At 37.7% G+C, this 27,219-nt stretch overlaps 1 protein-coding gene across 5 annotated transcripts in view; it reads right to left on the bottom strand.

The window, feature by feature from the left end:
- Positions 1-25,737, bottom strand: part of atp11a (ATPase phospholipid transporting 11A) — an 81,875-nt gene extending 56,138 nt beyond the window's left edge. For all 5 annotated transcript variants that reach the window (XM_082164715.1, XM_082164716.1, XM_082164717.1 and 2 more), the window contains exon 1: positions 25,280-25,737. In XM_082164715.1, coding sequence (XP_082020841.1) covers positions 25,280-25,318 — 39 coding nt within the window. In that variant the 5' untranslated portion in view covers positions 25,319-25,737. The remainder of the gene's footprint in view (positions 1-25,279) is intronic.
- Positions 25,738-27,219: the final 1,482 nt, after the last annotated feature.

Here is a 27,219-nt window from a genome sequence, read left to right as displayed (position 1 = left end):
GTAAAGAACATACTGTGGTAGACATCTCTTCTTAAAGTGAATGTATGAATATTCATATACAGGATACTTCGAGGCCTTGAGAGAGGTGGTTCAGATGTTGTCTTAAGAGTAGCAGACAGCTGGTGAATCATCTTATCTATAACGGATTAACTGTAAAGCTAAGACACATGGCGATGCTAAGGGAGAGCCAATTATAGAAACTACTACAACGACAAAGCCAAGCAGGCAGGAAGGGTGAGACTGGGAAAATGCTTTCTCTGTGGGAAAGTGAAAGAATGAAAGTGCTGCAAAAACAACAAGGCTGAAATAGCATGATTGAATGGTGCTGTTTTCAAGGGAAATCGCTCTGAGAATCAGAAATAGAAAAATAAATTGCTGAAAGAGAAAGATCTGACCATTACCAGAAAACTCTGAACAGTTAGGTTATAATCCTAAATCCAAGTCATTCAAGCTATCTGTTGTGTATTTTTTCGATGATGCAACCTGTCCTTAAAGGGATACTTCACCGATTAGCATTAAGCTTTGTATCAGTAGAAACCCAGTAGTATTTTCGTATGACCGTGCTTCCCTCCATCATGTCCCCCTGAGATGAGAGAGTTCTGTATTGTGTGTCTGGAAAAAAACCTCTGATGATGCAAAAATCTTAATTTTGCGTCATCAGAGGCTTTTTTGGCCAGAGGCGAGAGACTACAGCCAGTAGGAGGAGCTCGTTCCGCATGTGTTCAACCGGCCCATAAGGGGATAGGGGGATCTCACGATAAAACGGCGTATTTTCAGTTTTGAGTCGACTAGTAGCCTAGTTGTTTCATTTCTTCCGATACTGCCCTCTGTAACTGGTAGGCGTGGCTTGGGAGTGGCCTAGTAGGGCAGCGAAGCAAGTGCATTGTGGGAGTTGTTGTCTTTCATCCACATGAGCCAAAAATACATTTTCTGGCTTTTCTCAGTCTAAAAGGCACCAACTTCTAAAATAATTTCACATTTCTACTACATAAATGACCCAATTAAAATACACATTCATATTTCCAGCGGTGAAATATCCCTTTAACATCAGCTATATTAAAACTAGAGGCATGACAAAATTTCTCCTGGTAAAATGTTACAAGTAAATGTTGTGATCTGGGTCAATAGGTCTGTGCAGAATTTCAAAAGCTGCACTTGTCATCAAACATCTCAAAAACCTTTGAAAGAAAACTCTTGTTCAAGGGGTGGTTCGGGATTTTTGACATCAGACCTCATTTTTAAGTCAGCCTGGTTGTTATTCATCAGTGGAGACATTTTTTTTTCTAAATGATCCAGTCCTTATATTTGGATAGTTAGCCGATGCTAGGCTAGCGCGAGTCAATGGTATATGTTAGCCAGCCATTAAAAACCGTTTTACCCACTCCACAGTGCACCAAACGCAAATCAATTATAACACTAGACTATCGATGTATATGTCCGTTGAGAGAATAATGTTAGAAATCAAACTTACCTTTTCATCACATTGCATTAGTTATAATTTGTTCCCTGTAATCATAAGCCTTGTCTACAGCAGCAGCGGAGTGATATTGATTACCTAGGCAACTGAGTGAGCCGGTACACACATGACGCAAGTGTATTTACCTGCCGCGACTTTGATATCGCTGAGGAATGCTAGCTAACGTTAGCTGGATGTAACTGTAGTGCGCTTCTGTTCTGTGTTTACTTTTTGCCGCATTACTAACCGGAGCAAAGTAAAATTCCACAGCTGCTGAGAAACTAGTTCCTTTGGGATCATTGAGATGAAAGGTAAGTTTGATTTCTAACATTATTCTCTCAACGGACATTTGCATCGATAGTCTAGTGTTATAATTGATTTGCGTTTGGTGCACTGTGGAGTGGGTAAAACGGTTTTTAATGGCTGGCTAACATATACCATTGACTCGCGCTAGGCTAGCCTAGCATCGGCTAACTATCCAAATATAAGGACTGGATCATTTTGAAAAAAAAATTTCTCCACTGATGAATAACAACCAGGCTGACTTAAAAATGAGGTCCGATGTCAAAAATCCCGAACCACCCCTTTCAGGCTGCATTTATTTGATTCAGCATCATTACCCCAGTCTTCAGTCACATGATCCTTCAGAACTTCTATTGATGGTCAAGAAACATTTCTTATTAATATAAATGTTGCAAACAGTTGTGCTGCTTAATACTTTCATTGTATGCACATTAGCAACACATCTTTTCTTTGTGCTCCACAGAAGAACACAAGAACATTTGGGTGAACTGTCACTTTAAGTGGGAAAAGAATATTATTTGTCTATTCAGGCTATGAAACAAAAGAAAGAAAATCATAATACATAACTGCAATGTAAATTCAATCACGCTGAGCTGTTGCAGTGCAGTAATGGTTAAAATGTAACTGCTTAAAAGAGAGCAGTTACTGTCATTTTATTTTATGTGGTGTGGCAACAATATTTTATGACTGGAATAAAAGCAGACAGCAGGTATCCACAGTGCAGCATGAGTGTGTGGATTTTAATAACGTGATTGAACAATCCATTATATGCTACACTGACCAATGGAGCGCACGGCAAGTTATATAACCTAGAAAATCTTTTAGATTACATTTCTACAAACTTTTCAATTAATCTGAAAGCCACTACTCTGATACAGTGTGTTTTACCAATGCTTAAAACACTAATAAAATACCGGGAAAAATGTGATTGCCTTCTATGTCTGATGAATGTGCATTCATGGATCTTTATTCAAGTAAATGCATGTGTATTAAAGACATTCTGCTATACAGAAAGCAAGTCAGCATGTGTTTCCATAAGCGACAATGCTGCAAAATATCCATACCATATAAAATGAGCAAGGCAAGCCTTAAGCGAGACTAAAAGCTCAATAATCCTCATGCATTTAAGGACAATAAAAGCACAGTAGTTAATTTCATAGCTGCTAATACTGCTAAAGTGGAGATCACTGAATGTGGTTCTGCTATTGATCTGGTTTTAGCTTTTAAATATGTCTGGGTTGAAGAGTGCATTACAGAGATGTCTGTCACATTAAAGCTGTTTCTAATTCTAATCTGTTTGATCAAATCTGCTATTGGATTACACAACAAGGATGTGTGGTATAGAGGTAAAAGCTCAGGGTTAGTAACCATGGGGAGTTTGGATCGAATCCCGTAAGGATTGAACACTTAACCCCAGGTTGCAGTGGGACTGTCACTTAATACTGCTGTAAATTGCTTTGGAAAAAAGTGTGTCTTCTAAATTAATACTTACTGGAAAGTATTTCTAGATGAAAAGAAAAGCACAGAAAAGAAGGATCAATGGTATGTTTGTGCAGGTTTTTTTTCCCTCTCCACTGGGATTATTATTAGTACGGTCTGATATTTATGCCAGAATTACTCCATCATTGGAAATGATTATATTGCTGTATATGTGGAAAAATCACACATCCATATACTAATAATTGTGTCCATATAAATATCTGTCCAATACATTGCCTTTAAAGGGATACTCAACTTTTTTTGAAATAGGCTCATTTTACAACTCCCCCAGAGTTAAACAGTTGAGTCTTACCGTTTTCGAATCCATTCAGCCGATCTCCGGGTCTGGCGGTACCACTTTTAGCATAGCTTAGCATAGATCATTGAATCGGACAGGACCATTAGCATCTCTCTCCAAAAAATGACCAAAGACCAAAGCGCCTGAAAATAGGTCTAATAGGTTAGACAAACTTAGTCCCGGTCACGTTGGAAGTTACCGAGCTATGGGACTATTTTCAGGCGCTGCGTCATATCATTACGCCTGCTGGAGCCATGGTACGGCGGCAAAGTTTCTTGATTATTATGCAGGAATGAGAGTATAGTTCCTAGCCATATCAGCCTAGAAAATCGCAACTTTACATTTTCCGTCTGTCTTAGTACACGATGTAACTACAGAAGAGTCAAGTTTTAAATAGGAAAAATATCGATACTCTTTGGTCATTTTTTTGAGAGAGATGCTAATGGTCCTGTCCGATTCAATGATCTATGCTAAGCTATGCTAAAAGTGGTACCGCCAGACCCGGAGATCGGCTGAATGGATTCGAAAACGGTAAAACTCAACTGTTTAACTCTGGGGGAGTTGTAAAATGAGCCTATTTCCAAACAAAGTGGAGTATCCCTTTAATTTTGCTATTAATAAGACTTGTGTGACTACTGCCTATGTGAGTGGGGCAAGAAGTCAATACTCATTTCTATCTTGTACAATCACTGTCTTTGTCAACTGAGAGAACCAGGAATATAGTGTGTTTGTATCCATCTGTCTATTTGTGTAAATTTCTCTGCATGCAAGAATGCACAGGGACTCAGATAGCTTTGGAAATTATATAATAAAGAGTAATAAATGCTTTTAGGCTCTCTAAAGTAAAGTAATACAAAGATAGAAGGAGGATAGATGACAAATACATTATTTAATAATTGATATGAGAGTCATTGGAAACATTGAATTGCATTATGGCAGACATTCTCCACCTCTATCACCAGAGACACAGAAGATTTCTATGAATTGTATCTTAGTTGTGGCATTTGTTTTAATTGGTGATACATTCTGGCTAATATTGATAAGATAATATTGATAATTAATTTCATATTATGACTGATAACTGATTAATGGCTGATATTTAAATTTTGTTCTATTTGTCTAAATGAAATTTATAATTTATAATTTGAAATGCTATCATCACAATATTATATGCGTTATATGTTTGATAAAGATTACATTTAATCAACGCATTCATTATTAGTGTTTTTTAAACCATTAACTTCAAGTGAGCTAAAATGTAAAAACATAAAAAGGAGAAATATTTAATAAAAATGTGAATATAACAGCATACACAAATAAAAATCCAATTTCATCTGATAATTATATTGTGCATCCCTAGACCAAACAGAACATTTTACAAGAAATCAACAACATTCAAATGAAAGTCTTTCGTTACATTCGGAGATTCACGAATTCCTTCAAATAAGTGAATTTCAACATATTTAGACATAAAATGAAATTGAAATGCTTTTGTTGTGGCTCTGTTGACGTCATATGTAAAACTCAGGCTGTTCTTGAGTCAGCTCTTGTACAAAACACAAAAAAGCAGACCTTTATGTGTTTTATCTCACCCACTGATAAGCACAGCGTGGACGACGACAGAAATATAGCCGTTCTCACACAACCCACACACATCCTGGCCATTGATTCAGTGGTAGCTCTGGTAACGTTTGCTAAACACTTGTGTATAATTCATGGATTGTCCACAAAAGTAGCTAGTGATAAGAGCTATCATGCTTGTCCAGTCAGCTCATCTTTAAGGATAACAACATTTTACATCACAAAAGGCGTTTTAAATATAGTTTGTTGGGGGAGGCAGACAGGCCCGTACAGGACTGAGATTAATAGGGTTGTCAACAGGCCAAACAATCAGTCTTCAGCCAAAAACAGGCCAACAGAGAGCGAGAGAGAGAGAGAATGTGTGAGGTAAACAACTCCAGGACGCTAGTAAGATGCTAGCGAGAAATGCTAACCAAAGTGTTACACCATCTGTTGCTGATGTGTAAAGTACTATTCTGCTTTTCACTACTTGTAATATTTTTTGAATAATTTTTTACATCAAGATCCACTGATTATGTTCCAAGTCAATGTTTCAGTCACCTAAAACATTCATTTACTTTTATATGACCATTTTCTCTGACCCTTAAAATTAAAGTTTAATACTGTAATATAATTTTGACTGATTCATTAAAGAAAAGCTGACAAAAAAAACCCCACTCACAAATCAAACATCACTAAAGAATACATAAATGTCTTTTTTTAGGAAATATAAAAGACAGGCTTGCAAGCAAATGTATAAAACTCTGCAAAACCAACAATACTGGCCATCTGTGGAGATCATGCTATGTTCGCTCGCTGACCGAGGTTCATGCTGTTGCTGGTGGAGGTGTATCTATGGTAAACGCTACACTTGCTCTCAAATGCGCTCCATCTGTTACTGCTACTTCCGCCCCCGGAAGAGAGCAGAGAGGTCTGGAAGCTTCTAGATTTGAATGTCATTATATTCTTCTCTCACCAAGCTTAATCTCAACGGTCTCTACCGAACCCCATTGCCATTTACACGGTAAGACTCTCTCACTGGTATGTGCTATCTCATGGGGAACGCCGAGCCAATGTGCTACATGTGCACATTAAATATTTAGGAGCCTGGAGTTAGTATCCATTAGCGTAAGTGTACCTGTCCTTGTGTATCAGCATATTAAGCAGTTAATGGAAAGGACAAAAAGACATGAAGGGATAAATGAGGTTGGCAAGTTCAAGGTATAGCCTAGCCTATTATTATTTAAGCTAGAACATAAAGACAAATCATACATGGAATGTAATAATATACCATACAAAATATCGCACCATCATAATCATTTTAGGTGGAAACTTTTGGCAGTTGTAGTAATTCCATGAACTCTGTATTGTTCAGATACAAAAAGGAAGGTAGGTAAACTAATAAATAAATATTTTATTATTATCATGAATGAAAAAATTATATATGTAGGCCTATATATTATTATTAATAATAAAAAATTATTATCAATTTTCCATTATTAAACATCCTTTCATCAATTATTCCTTACATATTAACTAGATACAAGCCGTTGTACTCCTAAAGGTACAATTTTAGCACATTATTTCTGAGAGTGTGTGTACGGATCAAACAGATGCTTAGAGGCCCTTACAGCGACCGGCTGATCAGTCCAGATGTGCAACACACACGAGGGGTCAGCGATATAAGAGTCTGTGAAAGAATAAATGGCTAGTGCCTTCCAGAATGATAGAAGAATCACTCTCCCCTAGAAATGTGCCGGTATTCGGTAATGCAATAAATCGCGGTAATGAATATGCACGATATTGATATCGCGGGCACTTCAAAATACCGTGAAAAATAATAGATCCGAATTTAGATTTTTAGAAGGCGCGTTAGCTTATTTTCCATCAACCGCTTAAAAACAAACACTGCGTATATGCTGCGCGATTCGAGCGCCAAACACGTGCGCATGCACTCTGATGTAAACAATCCTCCACATGCTTAAGCATGCGCGCACAGTGCGCAGTCTAGTCTAATGTAAACAGTCCTCGCATGATGGAGAAGCAGCATGGCGGAAAGAGGAACGCCGCCGACGATTTATCCATATACAGTCTATGGATTTATCCCGCTTCTAAAAGCAGGGCTGCCAACTCGACGCATTCAGCGAGAGACGCGCGCCTTTCTCACGCAGAGAAAAATCGCGGAGTAAAGAGGACACGGAGACCGACAGACAAGACAGAGCAGGATACTTTTGATATGAAACAAATTCTCATCTCTCAGATTCTGTCCATTTTATTACGAAATTCAGACATTAAATACTGTTTTGTCGCTTGTAAATGTGACGTGACATGACAGATCACTGTAGTGCCTCAGTTCAGTTCCAGTAAACATTTACCTCAGGAAAGCCATTTAACGACCAGGGGTGCGTTTCCCGTACAACTATATAGCTCGCTGCTTAACTACCATAGTACGATGCATCGTTGGAGAAATCAACTAGCTAGTCACGACTGTTTCCCGAAACCGTCTGTCGCAAAGTATCGTTCAACCACGTTGGTTTATGACGTCTCGCACGTGGTGGACTAATAACTTATTTTAATTAATCTGTTTGAGATCGAATTAACGCTAGATTTTGTCATATAAGTTACAGACATGGCATCTGAAGACCATTTCTAATTTTTCTCAGTTATTTTGCTTTATTACCAGACTCAATATTTGGCTCGTTCTTACATAGTAGAGCACGTTCGCACATGCGCAGTCTTCAAAAACGGTGCTTTAAATCTCTTGACAAACTAAAAGACATAAATTACATTTGTATGTATTCTAAATAAATAACACGGGTTGTACTGAATGTCAGCTTGCTTATTTTGCTAAAGATAAGGATTTATTCAGTCTACATCTAATGTAAACTAGAAACTATACTTCTAACGACAGCTCGAGAGCTGTCGTTCCAACCACACAAGTTTGCGATGCTGTTTGCGAACGTTCGTTTGAACGATGGTTTCGGGAAACACCAAATCGTTGAACTATGCTGATAACGACGGAACTTGCGACCATAGTTGGCTAACGATGCTTTCGGGAAACGCACCCCAGCACGTTAGTTGACTAAAACAAATAGTATTTTGCTGAATATGGGCACTTTATTATATTTTATCACTTGTGTCATCATAACATAATGGTTATTTTAATGAAAACCACATTATATTTGATTTAATTCGTTATTTTTTTACCTTTAATAATACTAGCTGATAGGGCTCTCTGTATGGTAGGCTACTTAAAGCATTATGTGAGATTTATTATTTTTTTCATGAGAAAAAAATAACATGTGGGCTATCTACTGTAACCTTCCTAATATTTATCCAAAATTAGTCAATATTGAATCAAGATTGAAATCACTTAAGTTTTGAATTGAAATCATGAAAATTGTGTTAAGCAATAATACAAACCAGCCTTCCAGTCATTGTACCATGTAAACATTGTAACATGTTGTCACTAAACTTAATAAAATTCTGTTTAGTTACCAAATGTTTTAACAATCACAATTACACCTAGTGTGATGCAAGTTTTTTATTCTGCATCCCCTCCCAATCCATCCATTTATCTTGTGCAATTAAAATATTGTGATAATACCGTATACCGTGATAAAAGCTCAATCAATTAATCGCAGCATGCAAATGTGATACCGGCACATGCCTACTCTCCCCACACAATAATCAATCTGTGCCAGCATGTGACCAGCCTCAGGACTTGAGCCACGTGGACTCAAACTCACTCCAATCTGTCATGTTTGGACAATGTGACCACGAGAGGTGTGGCTGAAACACACACACACACGTACAGTATATGCTCACATGATGGTTGTTGGTACTCAATAGCAGGACTGATGCAATAGTAATAGTATTGTACCTTACAAAATAGTCAAAAATAAATGAAAATATTCTATTTTCCACTTCTCAACTTTTTGTTGAACCATTTAAATAGGTATCGTAGCCTATATATATTGTACAGTTTTGATGACCAGAAATCATTTTTACCTGTCATATTCAACTGTGTATGATTTTCCAGACAGGAGGGATCCTTTCTTGATCTGACTTGACATTTAATGTAAAGGATACAGTCTCTCAGAGTATTCACCAGCTCTCAGTGGTCCTGACCTGCAGTAAGCACTTTTATCATTAACCTCACATTAAAACACATGTTTGCTCCTCTTTAGTGGGTCACTCGAATTAACCCACTTACCAAATGAGTCATATAGAAGCTCTGCTAGGCTTCACTTCTCTGTAGTGCAATGCCTTGACATGAACAAATTCCCACTAGTGGTGTGTGATATTGACAAAAAAAATCTTGATATATTACTTGTTATATCTTGATATTTTGGGGCATTTTTTTTATAACGATAATTAGACAATGCTGAGTTTGTTTTTGTGCTGGTAACTTGGCTGGTCTAGACCTGTCATGGATAAATATATGAAACTAAGGGGCCGCATACACAACACCATTTTCAACTAAAAACAGGAAACATTTTATGCATTTTGGCCATTCATTTGTACGACAATGGCATTTTGAGGGACTAAAAAGAAAACATTTTTCACCTCGCATTTCGTTAAAAAGACATTTTACGATATTATCGTAGACGACAAATACCGCACTCCCCTAATTCATTCATATACATAAATATGTGCAAGTTCTGCAAACAGAGCCAAAGGAGTGCAATCACAGTGTGTATTTTATGTATACTGTATATCAGGACTCTATGGACTCTGTTGGAATGAACAGAATATGACTAGTATCCATTTTATAAGTTAGCTTCATAAAGGACAGTCATTCACCTGTCAAGTTTCTCAAGCATTTACAGTGTTTAAAAGCAAACACACAACTGTCCTTGTTCTAGCCTCTTCACATTATAACATGAACCTAACACACAGCTGTAGGAAGAACTTCTTGAACATTTCTAAATTCCCAACTAACTAACTAACTAACATAGAAATATATAGAGATGAATAGATATATAGAGAGAGATATATAGAGTGGTGCAGGCATGACGTCAGAACCCGGAAGACTAATTCGTCACTGGTTCCTTCGAGATTCTCCTATGGGGTTTTATAATATAATTTTTATGTATGTATGTATGTATGGATGGATGGATGTATGGATGGATGGATGGATGTATGGATGGATGGATGGATGGATGGATGGATGGATGGATGGATGGATGGATGGATGGATGGATGGATGGATGGATGGATGGATGGATGGATGGATGGATGGATGGATGGATGGATGGATGGATGGATGGATGGATGGATGGATGGATGGATGGATGGATGGATGGATGGATGGATGGATGGATGGATGGATGGATGGATGGATGGATGGATGGATGGATGGATGGATGGATGGATGGATGGATGGATGGATGGATGGATGGATGGATGGATGGATGGATGGATGGATGGATGGATGGATGGATGGATGGATGGATGGATGGATGGATGGATGGATGGATGGATGGATGGATGGATGGATGGATGGATGGATGGATGGATGGATGGATGGATGGATGGATGGATGGATGGATGGATGGATGGATGGATGGATGGATGGATGGATGGATGGATGGATGGATGGATGGATGGATGGATGGATGGATGGATGGATGGATGGATGGATGGATGGATGGATGGATGGATGGATGGATGGATGGATGGATGGATGGATGGATGGATGGATGGATGGATGGATGGATGGATGGATGGATGGATGGATGGATGGATGGATGGATGGATGGATGGATGGATGGATGGATGGATGGATGGATGGATGGATGGATGGATGGATGGATGGATGGATGGATGGATGGATGGATGGATGGATGGATGGATGGATGGATGGATGGATGGATGGATGGATGGATGGATGGATGGATGGATGGATGGATGGATGGATGGATGGATGGATGGATGGATGGATGGATGGATGGATGGATGGATGGATGGATGGATGGATGGATGGATGGATGGATGGATGGATGGATGGATGGATGGATGGATGGATGGATGGATGGATAATGTGATTCAGACAAGGATCAAATGTTCAGCTCATCTCAGCCAGAGATCCTGCATTTCAGCTAATTGAAAAATGGAGCCATAGGTTAGTAATTGACAGCACACTGCAGTGGAATAATTCACTCTTGCCCCCGCTGTGAACCCAGAAGAAGAATAGATCAAACTAAACATGAGAGAGTAAACCTGATTTGTCGATTTACTGGTGGAGAAATCTCTCAATGGATAGCAATGGATCCCGAAAACATTCTAAAGATTTAAATCTATCTATCTATCTATAGCCCCTTTCACACAGCGCGTTAATCCCGGGAAATTGGCCTAAAATTGTGTGCCTTCGAAGAGGAGTTGTCAGCAGAACTGACATCTGACAGGAGTTATCACACCCTGACGTCACGTGTCTTTACGGGATCTTTACAGGAAGTGTGTGAACGCACTCACAGATTCCGGAAAATCACTGGCAGTGTGAATGAAACAAAATCAAACGATCCCACACATTATCCGTGTATCTTCCGGGTCTGTCTGTCTGTCTGTCTGTCTATTAATATATGATAGTTGAGACAATGTATTATTAAAATGACTAAAAGTTGTGTAACAAGGTTGTGTACCTTTAAAAAAAATTTTTTTTTAAATAAAAACTCATAATGAAATCATCATCACTCTTTTAAGAAGTGAAGTTTTAAAAGATAAATCAAAAAAAAAATTTTTTATAACGTTATCGTACGTGTTGTTACAAATAATAATTGAAAGGTGCATAGCTGTATATAGCAGCATTAAATCCTCATTCTTAGAAGCACATTTTCATGACCTTGAGGGCAATGCTTGTAATATTATAACAGTAAAATTGTCAAACAGTAAAATTGTCAAACCTGTCACTTCATTCAAGGCATATTTATATTCCATCCAACGTGTACTAAAATGTATTAACTTAGATTGAAATCAAAAAAAAAAAAATCCGTTTCTTAACACAACATAGATTTAAAAATCGTACAAATAGTTTACTTTAAAAGTCCCCTTATCAAACTGGAAAAGGCACAATAATTGCCCCCTTACATTATTCAGAACAGAACAGTATAAGATCTACGACCTCAACACAAATCTGGTCGTCCTTTCTTCGTGTTTATTCACACTTTCTGCACTTTAAGAGCGTTTCCAAAATGTGTGATGAAGAAGATGCTCCCTAATGCCTCAGAAACTGTATAAATATGAAACTGAGCTGTGGCATGCAGTTTCATCTTCACATCACTGGCTGTAAATTCTAAAACTCAGGCAACATCAAAAAATGGTGATGAACCTTAGAAGCTTAACCGAATTGATTCGAGCTTGCTCAGCCCCCATCCCATTCAATTCCCATGCAATCAGTGATATAGCTTCAGCTTTTATCTTTCAGCAAAAAATGGGTGTTACATAATCTGTCTGCTTCTTCCACCTGCCAGTGACTTTCAGTAAGCCCAGGGGGTATGGCAGAAATCTACCATTAGCGATGTTTAGATGACATCTGACTTACAGAATGTGAGAATGTATCCGCACCAGACTCTTGAATAAAACATAAGATGTCCAATTTAAGACTCTGGAAAAATAAAACATTTCTGAAAGTCATCGGCAAACATTACATAAGCAGAACATGCATCTTCAAGAGAAGCAAGAAAAGAAAGTCTGAGAGGACTTTCGGTTATCGGTTATACAGCCTCAAGCCATCTGACTCCCAAGTCAAAGCTCCATTAGAATCCCACTTTGAGTGCCAAATGTCTCCACATGCAAGAACATTTCAAAAAGAGAGTATTGCTATGGGTGGTGTGGCCAAAGTCTTATATCAACAATAGTAATTTTAAGTGGAAGATGAATTAATTAGTTAGGCTAAATATTGTTTGTTGAAATTATAGTAAAATATGGTAAATTAAAAACTTAATCTCACGACTTGATCATTTATCTATTTAAATTGGAACTTTACAAAGACTAAAAGTTATAAATTACTTCAATTCAAATTAATATCACTGAATCATTCACTCAACCAATCAAAACACTGATTAATTCAGGAACTAAATGTCACTGCTTTGTCATTTCCGCTGACGGAGGAAAAATGCACAAAGAAACTGGCATTTGTGTATAAAATGTAGCCTACGTTTATTCAATATTCAGCCTACTTATAGTTTTTATATTACAGTTCCATAAACAAGATCACGCTAGCAATCGTGCTGATGATCAGCAGTCTTGCTCATGAGATATTGCTTAATGGTTTTCATTGTGGATAAGTGTTCCAATGGTTATTAATGAATATAAATATATTAATGTGGCAAGTTATAATGTTGGAACTGTAAACAACTAAACGTCTTGATTTGTTCAGGAACACATCCTGCCCTGTTTTCTATTTTCTGATCTTCCGCATCAATGCTTCTTTGTCGCTCACATATGAATTATGTAAAGCAGTTCTTCTCAATGACAGCTGCACAAATACAGTAGGGGTATCGCAGAATCTTTAGCGTTATTATGTGGACTTTATACTGTTATATCATCCCATTATTGTCATTATACTATTGAGTCCTCGACAGAATACACCCTCTTACGGTGTAACACAAGGAAGGGCAATTTCTACTCCCAGACTAACATTACTAAAGTGGCTTAATCCTCCACTTCACAATGAAATCACTATGAACTCTCTCAACCTGTTCCTCGGTTCAAAGAAACGTCTTCATTCACACGCTTTATCATCCAGAGACTCAAAGGATTGTGGGGTCTTATGAGGTCCCTGGCTCTATGTTGTGCCCATTAACGGCTTTTCCCAGTGTGATTTTAATGTTACACAATGCTTGATCCGACTGTCGCTTCAACCAACCTCTTTGCTTGTCTTCAGCTCGCACAGTAAAGTAAGTTCAGCTGAGATACAGAGTGAAAGTGGAGACATTCCTGTGCGAGACATGAGAATGCTTGATTATTCACAAGAAGATACGCAAGCAAATATCCAAGAGTGTTAACCACACTGTCTATCTTTGGGCCCTCATATTCCCCCGGAGAAGATAAAATAGGTCAATAGAACAAGATTCTGCAGAGCCTTAAATGTACAGGATACCCGTTCAAACGAATATTTTCAAAATAAAGGTGCAAAAAAGGGTTTTTAGAAGAACTAATATGGATCTGGATCCAGAATCTTTATTCAAACAAGCTAAAAATTAACAAAATATGAGTGCCGACAATCAGAAAACTAGTTAAAGTAACTACTGCAAAAACCGTAAGATGTTGCTTTAGGCTTTTAATGTCTTCCAAGTCTTAAAGTGGGTCAGATGGGTCCAGGATATTAAATGTGATGACCCTGACCCAGTACACATGTCCGCCTACCTACATTAGTAATCAGCAACAGAAGAAAGCAGCTTCCCATTTAAACTGACTACAGGCAATTTCTGGTAATAATATTCTCATCCATTACAACTTATCATTGTCAAAACAAGAAATGGCCACTCAAAAGAATGGATTGTGTTCTTAAGGAACTGCATCATGGGGAAAAAAAGTTAATTTTCAAATATCCCACGGAGGAAGATGACAAATGCCATAATCACAAGCAATACCACTAGTTAATTATGAGTAATTCCAGAGTCTAAAAGAACACATTCTCTTGGGGACAAATAGAGTCACAGACGGTGGCGACTATTATCCCTCCATTCATTAATGAGCCATGCTGGCAAATGGAGCTGCCGAAAAAGCCAGGTGCTCTCGTAAGGTTTGATTCAATTTGCCAACTCTTAATAAATCAATGCTTCTACTTCCTGTGTTCCTGTGAGCTCCTGGGCAGAAATGGGGCATGGTCACAGCATGTACTCAAATGAGGAGAGTTCAAGTAAATGTTTGAAAAAGATGTCAGCTTTTTCTTTCTTCACACCTTCTTATCCAGCCAGCTTTATAATTTCCATCCGAGTAGTCCTCCTACAAGTGTAATGACGGCCAACTGTATTGGCCATATGCCTTTACAAGACATAAAATAAGGGAAGATCTGGCAACAGTGGATGTCTCCAATAGTAAATTATTCTTCTCCCTAAACTTGGGTAAAACGGACCAAAAAAGTACATTTCATTTTCTATTTTTATATTAACCAGGTCACCTTTCTTATTCTGTTCTCATTCTTCAAAAACAAACGTTACATATCCATAATCTGATGCACTATGCAAATTGCAACAAGTCAGGCTCTGCGATCACTAAATCAACTTTTCTTGTATGTCGAGATCTCTAATAGGCAGTGTGGCGCCTGGCTAATTAGCCTTTGCTCATTAAGTAGCCTCCTCACAGGGAGTACTAATCTTGTAATCATCACGAGTCCTGGGCATGTTAATAACATGACTTCATCAGTGACTTTGATCTCATACATAATTAAGCAAACCAGCAGGAAGGCAGACAAACATGTTAGTCTTCATAATCCACCCTGATGGGCACAGAAATTTGGAATCAGGCAGTATTTTCCATGTTTACATTTAACGGTGCTTCTAAAACAACAAATTTAGTGGGATGTGCAAACCCATGACCTTGAGGATGGATGGATGGATGGATGGATGGATGGATGGATGGATGGATGGATGGATGGATGGATGGATGGATGGATGGATGGATGGATGGATGGATGGATGGATGGATGGATGGATGGATGGATGGATGGATGGATGGATGGATGGATGGATGGATGGATGGATGGATGGATGGATGGATGGATGGATGGATGGATGGATGGATGGATGGATGGATGGATGGATGGATGGATGGATGGATGGATGGATGGATGGATGGATGGATGGATGGATGGATGGATGGATGGATGGATGGATGGATGGATGGATGGATGGATGGATGGATGGATGGATGGATGGAACTCTGACCTGAATACACAGCATTTTATTATTATAGCTTTCCACAAATCCAATGTGTGTGTGTGTGTGTGTGTGTGTGTGTTGATTTGTGATAGTGCTGTGGCTATATCTGCATGAATAAGCACAGTCTAACGTTGGCAGTGGTGTTACTGTTATCTACAATTCTTTCCTATTTTTCTTGCACCTGCACAAAGCAGTTCATCATCCGAACGTGTGGAGAGTCTCTTAGGAATATTGTGTTACAAAGTGTGACATTTTGTTTCCTTTCTCTCATTATAAGAAGATATAGCACAGGTCTATGGGGAACTGGAAGTCACTGGGTCACACTGTTAATGGCCGTCCATTTTGTGCTGTCAGTTTCCATCCCTTGTTTAGTTGTGTAAATCCCCAAAACAGTACGTCACATGCTCCGTTTGTGAGTCGCTCAGACAAGGACTGCTTGTGTCGGACTGACGCACACACACATACACACACAATGCCTGAAGGCCAGTGAGATGATAGCAGCTTTCTTGATTGGCAGTCTTATAAGACTGTTGTCTATTTCGACCCCTATTCTATTCAAATAGCTTCACTGTTGGACAAACAAAAATATATTCTAATATGCTGATTTGCTGTTCAAATAACATTTCTTATTATTATTATCAATGTTGAAAACAGTTGCTGCTTAATATTTTTGTGAAAACGGTGATAGAAAATGTTTCAGGCTTCTATGATGAATAGAAAGAACAGCATTTATTTGAAATAAAAATCTTTTGTAACATTATAAAATGTATTTACTGTATATATTTTTTATCAATTTAATGCATCCTTGCTGAATAAAAGCATTAATTTCTTTTAAAAAAAAAATTCTGACCCCAAACATTTGAATGGTAGAGTATATTTTTTTTAGTATTGATCACAATATTAATTTAACCCTTTGGTCTAGAAAAAGCGTCTTATTGTTCCACTGCGACAGATGCAAAAAATTCCCATATTTGATATAAATATATCGAAACATATTTTCCAATAAATCTCTCTTTGCCTTCCTGGCCGGGCTCTTACCACCTGGGGCATTATGGGATCAGACAGGGGTGAGGTCACATGACCAGAACTTTTGGCAGCTTGATCTGCTGAACTCTCCTGTCAGGTTAATCTCCTTTAGAGCATTCAGTGTTTCTAGGGATGGTGGGAAGGGATGAAAAGAAAAAGCGAATGAGGACAAGTGAAGGTTAGATTACGGTGTTTGATAAATCAAGTTCTATATTAAAACACTCTTATGTTTCACATTTATGAAACTTCCATCTGGACACCTGCGAAAAGCCAAATGACCGTTACAGTGAGTATGCTAAATATAGCTCTTTCAATCTAACTACTCATTTCAGAAAAAATATTTTTTAAATTAATTCCAGGCTATTTATCTAAAAATGGGACTTTCAAGATTGCAAGAAATGCAAAGTCAGTTCTACAAATAAATAATTACTTCCATGTCAAAAAAGTGCCCAAGAAATACTGTAATCAGGTCTATATAAACCTCACTAAATGCACATACTCAAGAGGATGTCCCTCAGTCTTTTAGCAAGGACAAAAAAGGACAATACTTAATCTATCTCCTATAAAAGGTTTAGAACTTGTCAAAACATTCCCTTTCACAATGATCTGGGACTAGCTTGTCCATTCTCTACCTAAGGCCCTATTTACACCAATACAGGTGTAAATGATATCTAAAATGTTCTGAGCTTGTCCACTTTCGGCCACTTACAGAGGTAGTTGAAAACGCATTCGACTGGATTTTCTTTCATAGTGTAGACGCTAATTTGGTCAAATGCATTTGAATGGCCACAAAATACCACCTACTCTCCGCCTACTGACCTAGTAATGCGTAAACAGTATGGGAAGTGCGCTAGCCAGGCGGGATTTAAACGTTGTCGGCTGAAGACCCAACTTTTGGGTTGAAGACGAAACACGCACACAGCGTTCGCTGAGCTTATGGACCATGCCCACCAACAAATCAGGACAGAAGTGATTGTGCAGGTGTTGGATATGAATTTCCCCATTCTCACTAGCTGTTGCCTATCTATCAGAAAACTGGTGATACATTGACAAATAGAGCTAGGAACAGAGAGCTGGGTTAACTTAGTCTGGAGGAGTAGGCCGAGCGGAAGTCCACAAACAGGATCCCTTCCCTGGTTTGTTGCAGGATATTATAATATGCAGTCCAATGTTGACTTCATCATCCACTGACCTGTTTGCTAGATCAGATCGTGATCCGATCGACCACGCGAATCTTAATACCGGGTGTAAACAGGGCCTACAATGTTGATCAGACAGAGTGTTAAACTGATCTCAGGTCAGCAAAGAAACAAATGGAGCGTGAATGTCCATTCCCAGCAGGCAGGGACACCTGGATCTAAGCAGCTGAGCCCTTGTAAATGCTTCTATCGATCTGTGGGTACACTGCATAAACTCAACAACACTTTCATATAAAGACAGTCTGACTCAGCAAAGAATGTCTGTTGAATTACTCAAAACAAAAATCATTTTATTACTACACATCTTCTGCAGGGATCTCTTGAGAAGGGCAGGCAGTTCTTTTATGTCATGATGACAGATTCATTTATCATTTATATACATAAATTTAGTATACAGGATAACATTCTCCAAGATTAAGAGAAAAAAAGGGGGGGGGGGGGGGGGGGGGGATCACTGTGTATATTCATCAGTCACAATTTTTTACTTTTAGACCCACTGAAGGTCATGTTCCATTTCGAATGAATCCCTCCACATCTTAAAGCTAAATGTAATGCCCAAAAAATCCTATTTCAAATAAATACCTGCCCATTCAATGGCATTCAGACTTCTCTATTGCTATCGAGTGGAGGGTCATGTGTTCTTTTAACAAGCACAATTCAATTTCACAGCCATCAATAGGCCATTATTCCAGTGGCTTTTTCCTCTGACTGTTGCATTAAGAGTGCAGTAAGCCCTCAAGAGCTACAGTACTTTATATGGGAGCAGAAGTTCTACAACAACTGAGTTATCATCAGGGCATTTGCGGAGGCTTTGAGCAGTCTGAAGTGTGAGATAGCCCTTCCTTATCCTGATTAAGTGGTAGGATAACAAACATCGTTGATTTATGAATCTGAGTGGACATTAAGGCAAAGTTTTTACTAGTGCGTTTTCATTTAAAAACGCATAACTTGCTACGGGTACGCCTGTTGTCCACACTACTTCTGAGTTTTCGTTCCTCGAAAACTGAGACTTTTGGAAACGCTGCAGACCCAGTTTTAGTTTGAATACTCCGGGGTTGCGTTTCAGTGTAAATGGACCAAAACTGAGACTTTTGAAAACTAAAGGCGTGGCTTCCCACATTCACTCCCTGATTGGGTCTTCTGGATCATCGAGGATCCTTCTCTGATTTGTCACACCCCTATCATATGACCATTAAACGACCGGAACACGACAATAACAGGCCAGCCTTGACGACCTTATAATCAATATCATGGAGATGAAACTGCAAGATTTGCTGACTTTGTTGTCCTTTTTAGCAGCCATTGTGCAGTTAAACTGCATTTTAGACTCTACCATGTGCAAGATACCAGCTATTAGAGCAATCGGCAACAGTTTTCTGAAACGCAGTAGAAGCGCCAGTATGGACGAGAAACGCGGTGTTAAAATGAAAACACACTAGTGTGGACATAATCCTAAAAGAACTTCTACGTCTTTGAAAATTCAAAATCATAATTTTAACATAAATCTAATAACACTTAAGAAAATAATTTTAAACCCCCCTGGAAAAAAAGAAAAATCGTAATGAATGAACCACACTCTCTTGTTGCAGCATGTTGGTTTTTTCTTAGGACAGTTGAAGTGAGTCTATACAGGGTTACACCCAAGAACTCCAAACTCAAGGTCTTTTGCTGGTTTCTATCTTAAGCCTCCCTTTCAAATGTAATTGTCTCTACACTCTTGTCTTCAGCCGTAAAGTTTAAGACTAAAGGGTTTGGTATTTCTATAGACCATTAACCTACAACTTAGTTCCAAGACTCCAGATTTACTTGCTTTCTGAAAGTACAGAAAACCCAATACAAATACCACAGACTCTCAAGAGTCACGGTCATGTGATTGTCAAATGACTATTTAATATTTTCTTGAGAGAGAGAGAGAGAGAGAGAGAGAGAGAGAGAGAGAGAGAGAGAGAAACTGTTAAGTTGTGCTAAATGCATCAATTTTGTTGGATCCCACTATTTTCTGCTTGAGAGAAGAAATGAGCGTCTCATACTTTTATATTTTTATGGAAGGTGACAATTCTGTCAAAACATAGCCTAAGCATATCTTTCTGACCTTTATTAAGTTTTCTTCAAGCATTTTTCTCTGTCACTCTCACACACAGCCATGTTTCCACCCTAAAGCTACATCAAACGATTACCCCCCCCATCCAGTTTTTGAATGCGCTTTTCTTTACTGAACTCAAATCCAGCGACACATACACAGGGGAACAAACCTCAGCATTATTACATCATGTTTGACCACAGCAACAGTCATTAGATCATTCCACTTAGCAAAGAATCACATGGTGCTGCTGTTTGACAGACCCTGAGGGACAAGGGTTCGGCTGACAGTTTGCTGTCACTTATCAGTTGCTCAGAATGGAATGCAGCCGTCCGCTCAAATTGGAAGAGTCGAAGTAAGAGTTTGAGAGAACACATTTAGACATTTTATTGCAAAAATCTTATAGTGGTTTTCTCACACAGCACCCATCTCTGTAATTAAGGGCGCAGACCGTGAACTTCAGTTGAACTATGATGGGCACGTCAAGCGTGAAGATAATGATTATCATTTCATCACCCATATTGATTACCAACAATTCATTTATCATTCCAGGATACGGTTCACGGGTCAGCATCCGTTGTCAGCGGGATGAACGGCGAACGACCGCGTGTGCCTGCATGTGTGTGTACGTCTTCTTCAGCAGACTAAACCAGCAGTGCCAAAAATGTCAATTCAGTATGATATGAGAGGGAAGTAAATGATGACAGAATTTCATTTGTGTTAACTTTGACAACGGCATCACTCAGATCTACTGCTGTTAGCTTTATTAAACCAACCTGATCCATCATAAGAAACTCACATACAGTAAATACCCACATCTGGTTTGTTCAATTTTGTTGGAATGTTTTTGTCAAGGACATCAAGCAAGTGACGGCTGCATATTTTAAGTGTATCCCAAATAACACTTCATGCAATTTCTACTCTCATACTAAATGGATTTTATGAAATACAGTAAAATCATCATGTTCAAAGTTGTAAAGAGAAACATCGCAGTAGGAACTTGCTTGTGATGACTTTGCATGTTGTTTCACTGTCTGACCAGCAGAAACATATTCCTGCTCATAGGATGATTTCCAATAAGTCTTTCCTGCTGGCCCGCAGACGATGAGATTACCTCTGTACAAAGAGCTCAGATTTCCTCGAAGCCTCCTGAGACAGGATATGGGCAGTCATGCTACTTCCTGTCTAAGGATGGAAATTATTCAGAAGCCGGTGATGGCTCGAAGTTGCCTTTTTGTGCAGTAATAATAACGTGCTGGAAACCAGGTCTGTCATGTAAATAATTGTGCGTATTGTTTAAGACAATTATTCTGTATTATTAAATCAAAGTGATTGTTAAACAAAAATCAGCTAAGAAACAGTTAATTCGCTACGTTCGGAATAGGACAGCAATATTGCAGCAATAGGATGATTTTTTATTAAATGTAGAATACTACATTTGTCAAAAATAGCAGTATACAAGAGAACCACGATTTTTAACATTTCTTTCCTCATAACTACCAAAAGTCAAGGCATTTTTACACAAAATGCGTTGGTAACGTAGCATACTAAGATTTGAAATGTCTATCGTGGAATAATGAGTACCATTTCACTTGTATACAGCATTATATAGAAAGACATTACTCAATTCAATGATTGATTTTAAAACGGTCTCCAAAAACACTACCTCCATCTGCCATTGGTCGATCAAAAAGATAGCCCTACCCCAAACTTCCACCATTGGTTGAAAACGTTGCCATGTTAGGATGTTTTGAAAGCACCAGAGTTTTACTTTGTGCTAGGGAGAATCAATCTACAACTGACTACTTTTATTTGAATACTGAAAAGTATTAGAAATATTTGAACGCTGAAAAAAAATAAACACACACTGCACACATTCTAATCTAATCCGGAAACATTCCACTGGACTTTAAAGAAGACAAAAATTACCATTTATCTAACCTACTATTCTAGCTGAACGAAAAATGATGAGCTTTACATATTAAAACAGGTTTCACATTTCCAATTCATATTTATCTTCCTACATTGAAAATGCCCATTCAGCAGACAGACTCTGAAGTGAGCGCTACTACAGGTGAAAGCAAATCATTCCACTGTCACTTCCTTTGTCGTCTGAGCCAGTCAAATCCACACAGGGACTTATTTCTCGTCTTCTCTGACCCATCTCATTCTTCATCATCCTTTTCTCGCTCCATCTCTCTTCTGCCCGGTACTCTCATTTGCCTTTCTCCTCTCACTCTGCCAACCTGCATTACCGCACATTAGATCAAAGAGCAATGGGGTGGACTGGAAAACTCATGTGACTAACACACTCCGTCCGATCTCATGACACAGCTCTATCTAAATGATTGGTTAAGCTGGGATAAATTAACTGCTTGTTTTCTAGCAAAATTGACTTGTATTTACCTTTCACAAATATTTAAACTTTTCCTCAGGATAAGTTTAGAAAGAAAGACTTGCATTTTATTGATTTGCATTTCAAACAAAGCATTTTTCTGATGCAAATACAATTTTGTATGTTTGACATAACCTCGCCATACTGTGTGAAGAACTCATCAATACATTTTTTTGAATAACCTTGTCAACATTTTTTAACTGGTCAAATGCCAGGCATAAAAACCCAATATGATTAACCAATCTAATATTTAATGACACAAGCAGCGCAGGGCACTTATAGAAAACTAAAACTGAAATAAAATAAACTAGACAAGAAATTCAACTTCTTTTAGTTTAGTTGGCAAGGCAACATTTCTCGATTTCATTTAGTTTAACTGTCTAAACTGAAATAGAAAATGAATAACAATCTATAATGATAAGAATATAGATATTTATGGGGTGAATTCAAGTTGATTGGGACACTCTTTGCCATTGAGATGACTGAGGACACAACAAAACTACTTAAACTTTACCAATTAAAATGAAAACAGAAACTATACAAATAAAAAGTAATTTAAAATATAAAATCTATAATATCCCAATGATACTAAAATAACATTGAAGCGATCATTCCGTCCCAAAACTCTCTCACTCTGGCCTTATTGTTGAGCCCTATGTGATATATGGTTTACCGTAAAAAACCTGAGCAAACAAAACACAAACATAAGCAGACAGATGAGAGGTGTTTGTGACATGACCATTATTTCTCACGTCATGTTTATCGCACACTCTTCATCTTTTCATCTGGTTTTTTTACAGCCTGTCTAGACAGCGCAAGAGATTTTGCTCATCTGTTCACATGTCAGCTTGCTTACAGTGACTGAGTACAGAATAACAGATTAATATGGCCTTCAGGGATGGAGGAACTAAATACTCATGCAATTTTTACAGCGCTTTCACCATTTCAGCCACCAACCAATATTCTTAAAGCCCGTTCACACCAAGAACGATAACTATAAATATAACTAGACCTACATATTTATCGTTATCGTCCTTGATATGAATAGTCAGAATATAAACGACATTGCATTGCATCTAACATAATTAATTCAACATTCAAGATCATTAACTGTCCTAACATTAAGCTCCCAGCACACATAGATTTTACATAATATCCTCAAGTTATTGTATTTACATATAGTACAATAGATTTTAACCCACAAAATCTGGCTTATACTGTATGCACTACTAAATTATAAATAGTATCTTGCCTAAGGGTCTTTAAATTAGGAAACTAACAAGTTGCCACTCTACTCAAAGTGAATGTTGTCTATAGTAAAATGTCCTTAACCACATGCTGACACATTTAACCTGCACATGTTTGATTCTGTTACTGAGCAAATCTCTTTGTCTAACCCCCCAACAGCTTGGACAGTGGTTTAGCGTGTACTCTTGCCTATACTGAGTGCTAAGTGGCTTAAAAGCAGGTCTAATCTGTGTAGGAATGGCATGCAGTAAGCTATCGATTGAACCCGTGACCCGTCTATGAAAACGATTTGATTATATAATAAAACAATGTAGAGCAACAATGTTACTTTTTTTCTCATTTTTCTCATTTTTTTACTGATGCACAAAATAACATGAAATTCAGCCTTTATATCACTTCTTATTAGGGTACAAAATAAGGTTTTATATATATTTTTTATGATTTTTTCCTTTATAAACAAATAATAACAGAGGTCAAACTAAATGCTATATTTATCAAAAATGAAATAAACCAGAATTAAACAAACAAAATGAGCAAATTCAGTCCAAATTAAGCGGTCTCTATAGATTTGGTTTAGTCATTGATAAACTTTTATTTCCATTAAATTAAAGAAAAATAGGTATTTGGTTACTGTTCTTACAGTAACTAGCAAGGATGTATGGTTGAGCTTGACTAAAACACTATAGTTTGGCCAAAATGACCATTTTAATTGAGGAAATTTAGACATTTGATGTGTTAAAACTCATTTTTTTATTTTTTAGATAGTCTGTTAGATTTTAGTTTAATCAAACATGTTCTTACAACCAAATTTTATGGCGTGCTTCCCACGTAAATGGTTAAAAAAAATAACTCATGTTACACTAACGTCATACATTAACAAATACACTAAACGACTCGCATTCTTTTTCAATGACCAACACCTGTCCGTCCACGCCTGTTTTAATTCATTGAGGCCAATTTCCATTTTTGATATTTCATAACACAAGCTGTGATTTCTCAGTCATGAGCTCAGCGCGTGTCTTCACGAGGCATTAAAATATAACATTAGTGACTTCGCTTGGGAATTCAGGTCACAGTCAATCGAGATCGGAATTGAACCGCATTGAAAACTTCATTACAAAACGCCTGAGATCACGTTAGTAACTGTAAATACCGGTTGCGTCCATTGCTAGCTTATTTATTCACAGACAGGCTCAAAAGTGATGCACACACGCCTTGTAAACGGACAAATTAAGATACAACGTCTCATTTGCGGATTTAAAGTACATGTGTCTCACAAGCACTGCAGCCCTTCGAAATGGAGCAAACCAAACCAACAAGTTGTCGAGAGTGATCGCGTGTCTACTCACGTATCTAGTGATGAGGTTCCGGATGGTGCTGAAATCCATTCTGCTCGAGCCGCTCCAGGTGTGCTGCTGTCTTCGGTTTCTCCTCTAATCTTCTAGATTGGGCACATAAGACGCTAGCTGATCATCGTACCAAGTCTCTGTTCCATGTCTTCTGCGATCTTCTTCTAGGATTGACAACTGACAGTCCTTAACGACTCGTGCGATTATTATATATCTATTGAGCGCCTACTGAGATGATGAAGGCTACTATGTAAAGTCCGAACGTTGTCATAGTGACATGCTCCGGTGTCACCTATATATGCACTGACTGAGGGGGAAAAACAACAAGCTCTCGTTTTCCAAGGTTTTGTCTTGATATTTTAAGGGACTGGCCACTTCTTCCTTCTCGAGCGTCCCTTCGGGCTGTTCACTGATGTACTGACGTCCTCACTCACTCTCCTTCTCGGTGTAGTAGAGCCCTCCCGATCGACCAGTCTGGCGCGTCATGAGCGCATGCGCACTCCGCAGTTACACCCTCCCGCCCACAGCCTGTCCTCCGGCTACTCCCCCATCCAGTCACTGACAATACGGGAGAGTTCACCCAAAAATGATTTTACTCAGCCTCAAGTTGTTCCAAACCTGAATGAGTTTCTTTCTTTCGTTGAACACAAAATATATCCTGAAGTATGTTGGTAATCAAACAGTTGACGGCACCCATTGACTTCCATAGTAGGAAAAAACAATAACAACATGGAAGTCAATGGGTGCCATCATCTGTGTGGTTACCAACATTCAGACTCAACATTCATTCCAAAATCATACAGGTTTAGAACAACATTAGGGAGAGTAAATGATGACAACGTTTTCATTTTTGGGTGAAATATCCCTTTATCAAAGAAACTCAAGCATTTCAGATGTATCTAGGCTACTTTTTGTGTGCTGACTGACTGAAATATATATTTTTTTTAATTACATTTTTTTGGGGAATATGTTGTTAATAATTTCCAATCATTTAGCAGACGCTTTTATCCAAAGCGACTTACAAATGAGGAGAGTAATGGAAGCAAACAATTACCATACTAAATATGACATCATTTACAAATTATAAGATCATTAAAATTCAATTCTCATATTGAAACAATTATGAATAAAATGTGTTGTTTTATATAGCCATATTTTTATAATGTTTCTATAAATAATAAAACAAGAACAATTAATAATAATTAATAATATTATATAATAATTCTTGACCTAAATTATTGGGCTATTATTATGAGTTCATAGAAATATGTATTTATTCAAATCAATTCAATTATTATAATTTAGTAAGTGTTATAATAATAAACAATATTACATTTATATTCATATAAATTATCATGTTTTTTCATTTATGGACCTGTTTATCGTCCTGTGCACAATTCATATGTTTATCAAAGCTAGTCATTTATCCCTTTACATCTTTTAGTAAAAGACAACTTTTTTTTTTATGAATGGAGTCAAATATATTATTTAAATCAATTCAGGTAAACTATTTCTTCTTTTCTTTTTACTCTAAACATTTCTTCATCATGTTCTTTTTTTCTTCATTAAATTGAATACGCATTATAATAATAAATAATATTACATCATTCATAATTATTAGTGCTGTCAAATCGATCAATTGTGATTAATACACAAACATAAACATTTGAGTGAGTGTGTGTGTGTGTGTGTGTGTGTGTGTGTGTGTGTGTGTGTGTGTGTGTGTGTGTGTGTGTGTGTGTGTGTGTGTGTGTGTGTGTGTGTGTGAATATATTTACAACCTTTTATGTTAGATACGATTAATCGCGTTTGATCGATTTGAAAGCACTACAATTATTTATATAATTTATGTGTGAGTGCAGATTCAGAGTTACTTTTTTAAGTTTATAGTCCTGTGCACCAGAATACATTTATTAAAAATAGTAATTTACCCATTTCAG

The sequence above is a fragment of the Leuciscus leuciscus genome (assembly GCF_965113295.1).
Source record: "Leuciscus leuciscus genome assembly, chromosome: 3".
In the NCBI taxonomy this organism is placed as follows: domain Eukaryota; kingdom Metazoa; phylum Chordata; class Actinopteri; order Cypriniformes; family Leuciscidae; genus Leuciscus; species Leuciscus leuciscus.
Note: the sequence above shows the minus strand (reverse complement) of the source record. Positions and strands in the feature narration are given on the sequence as shown.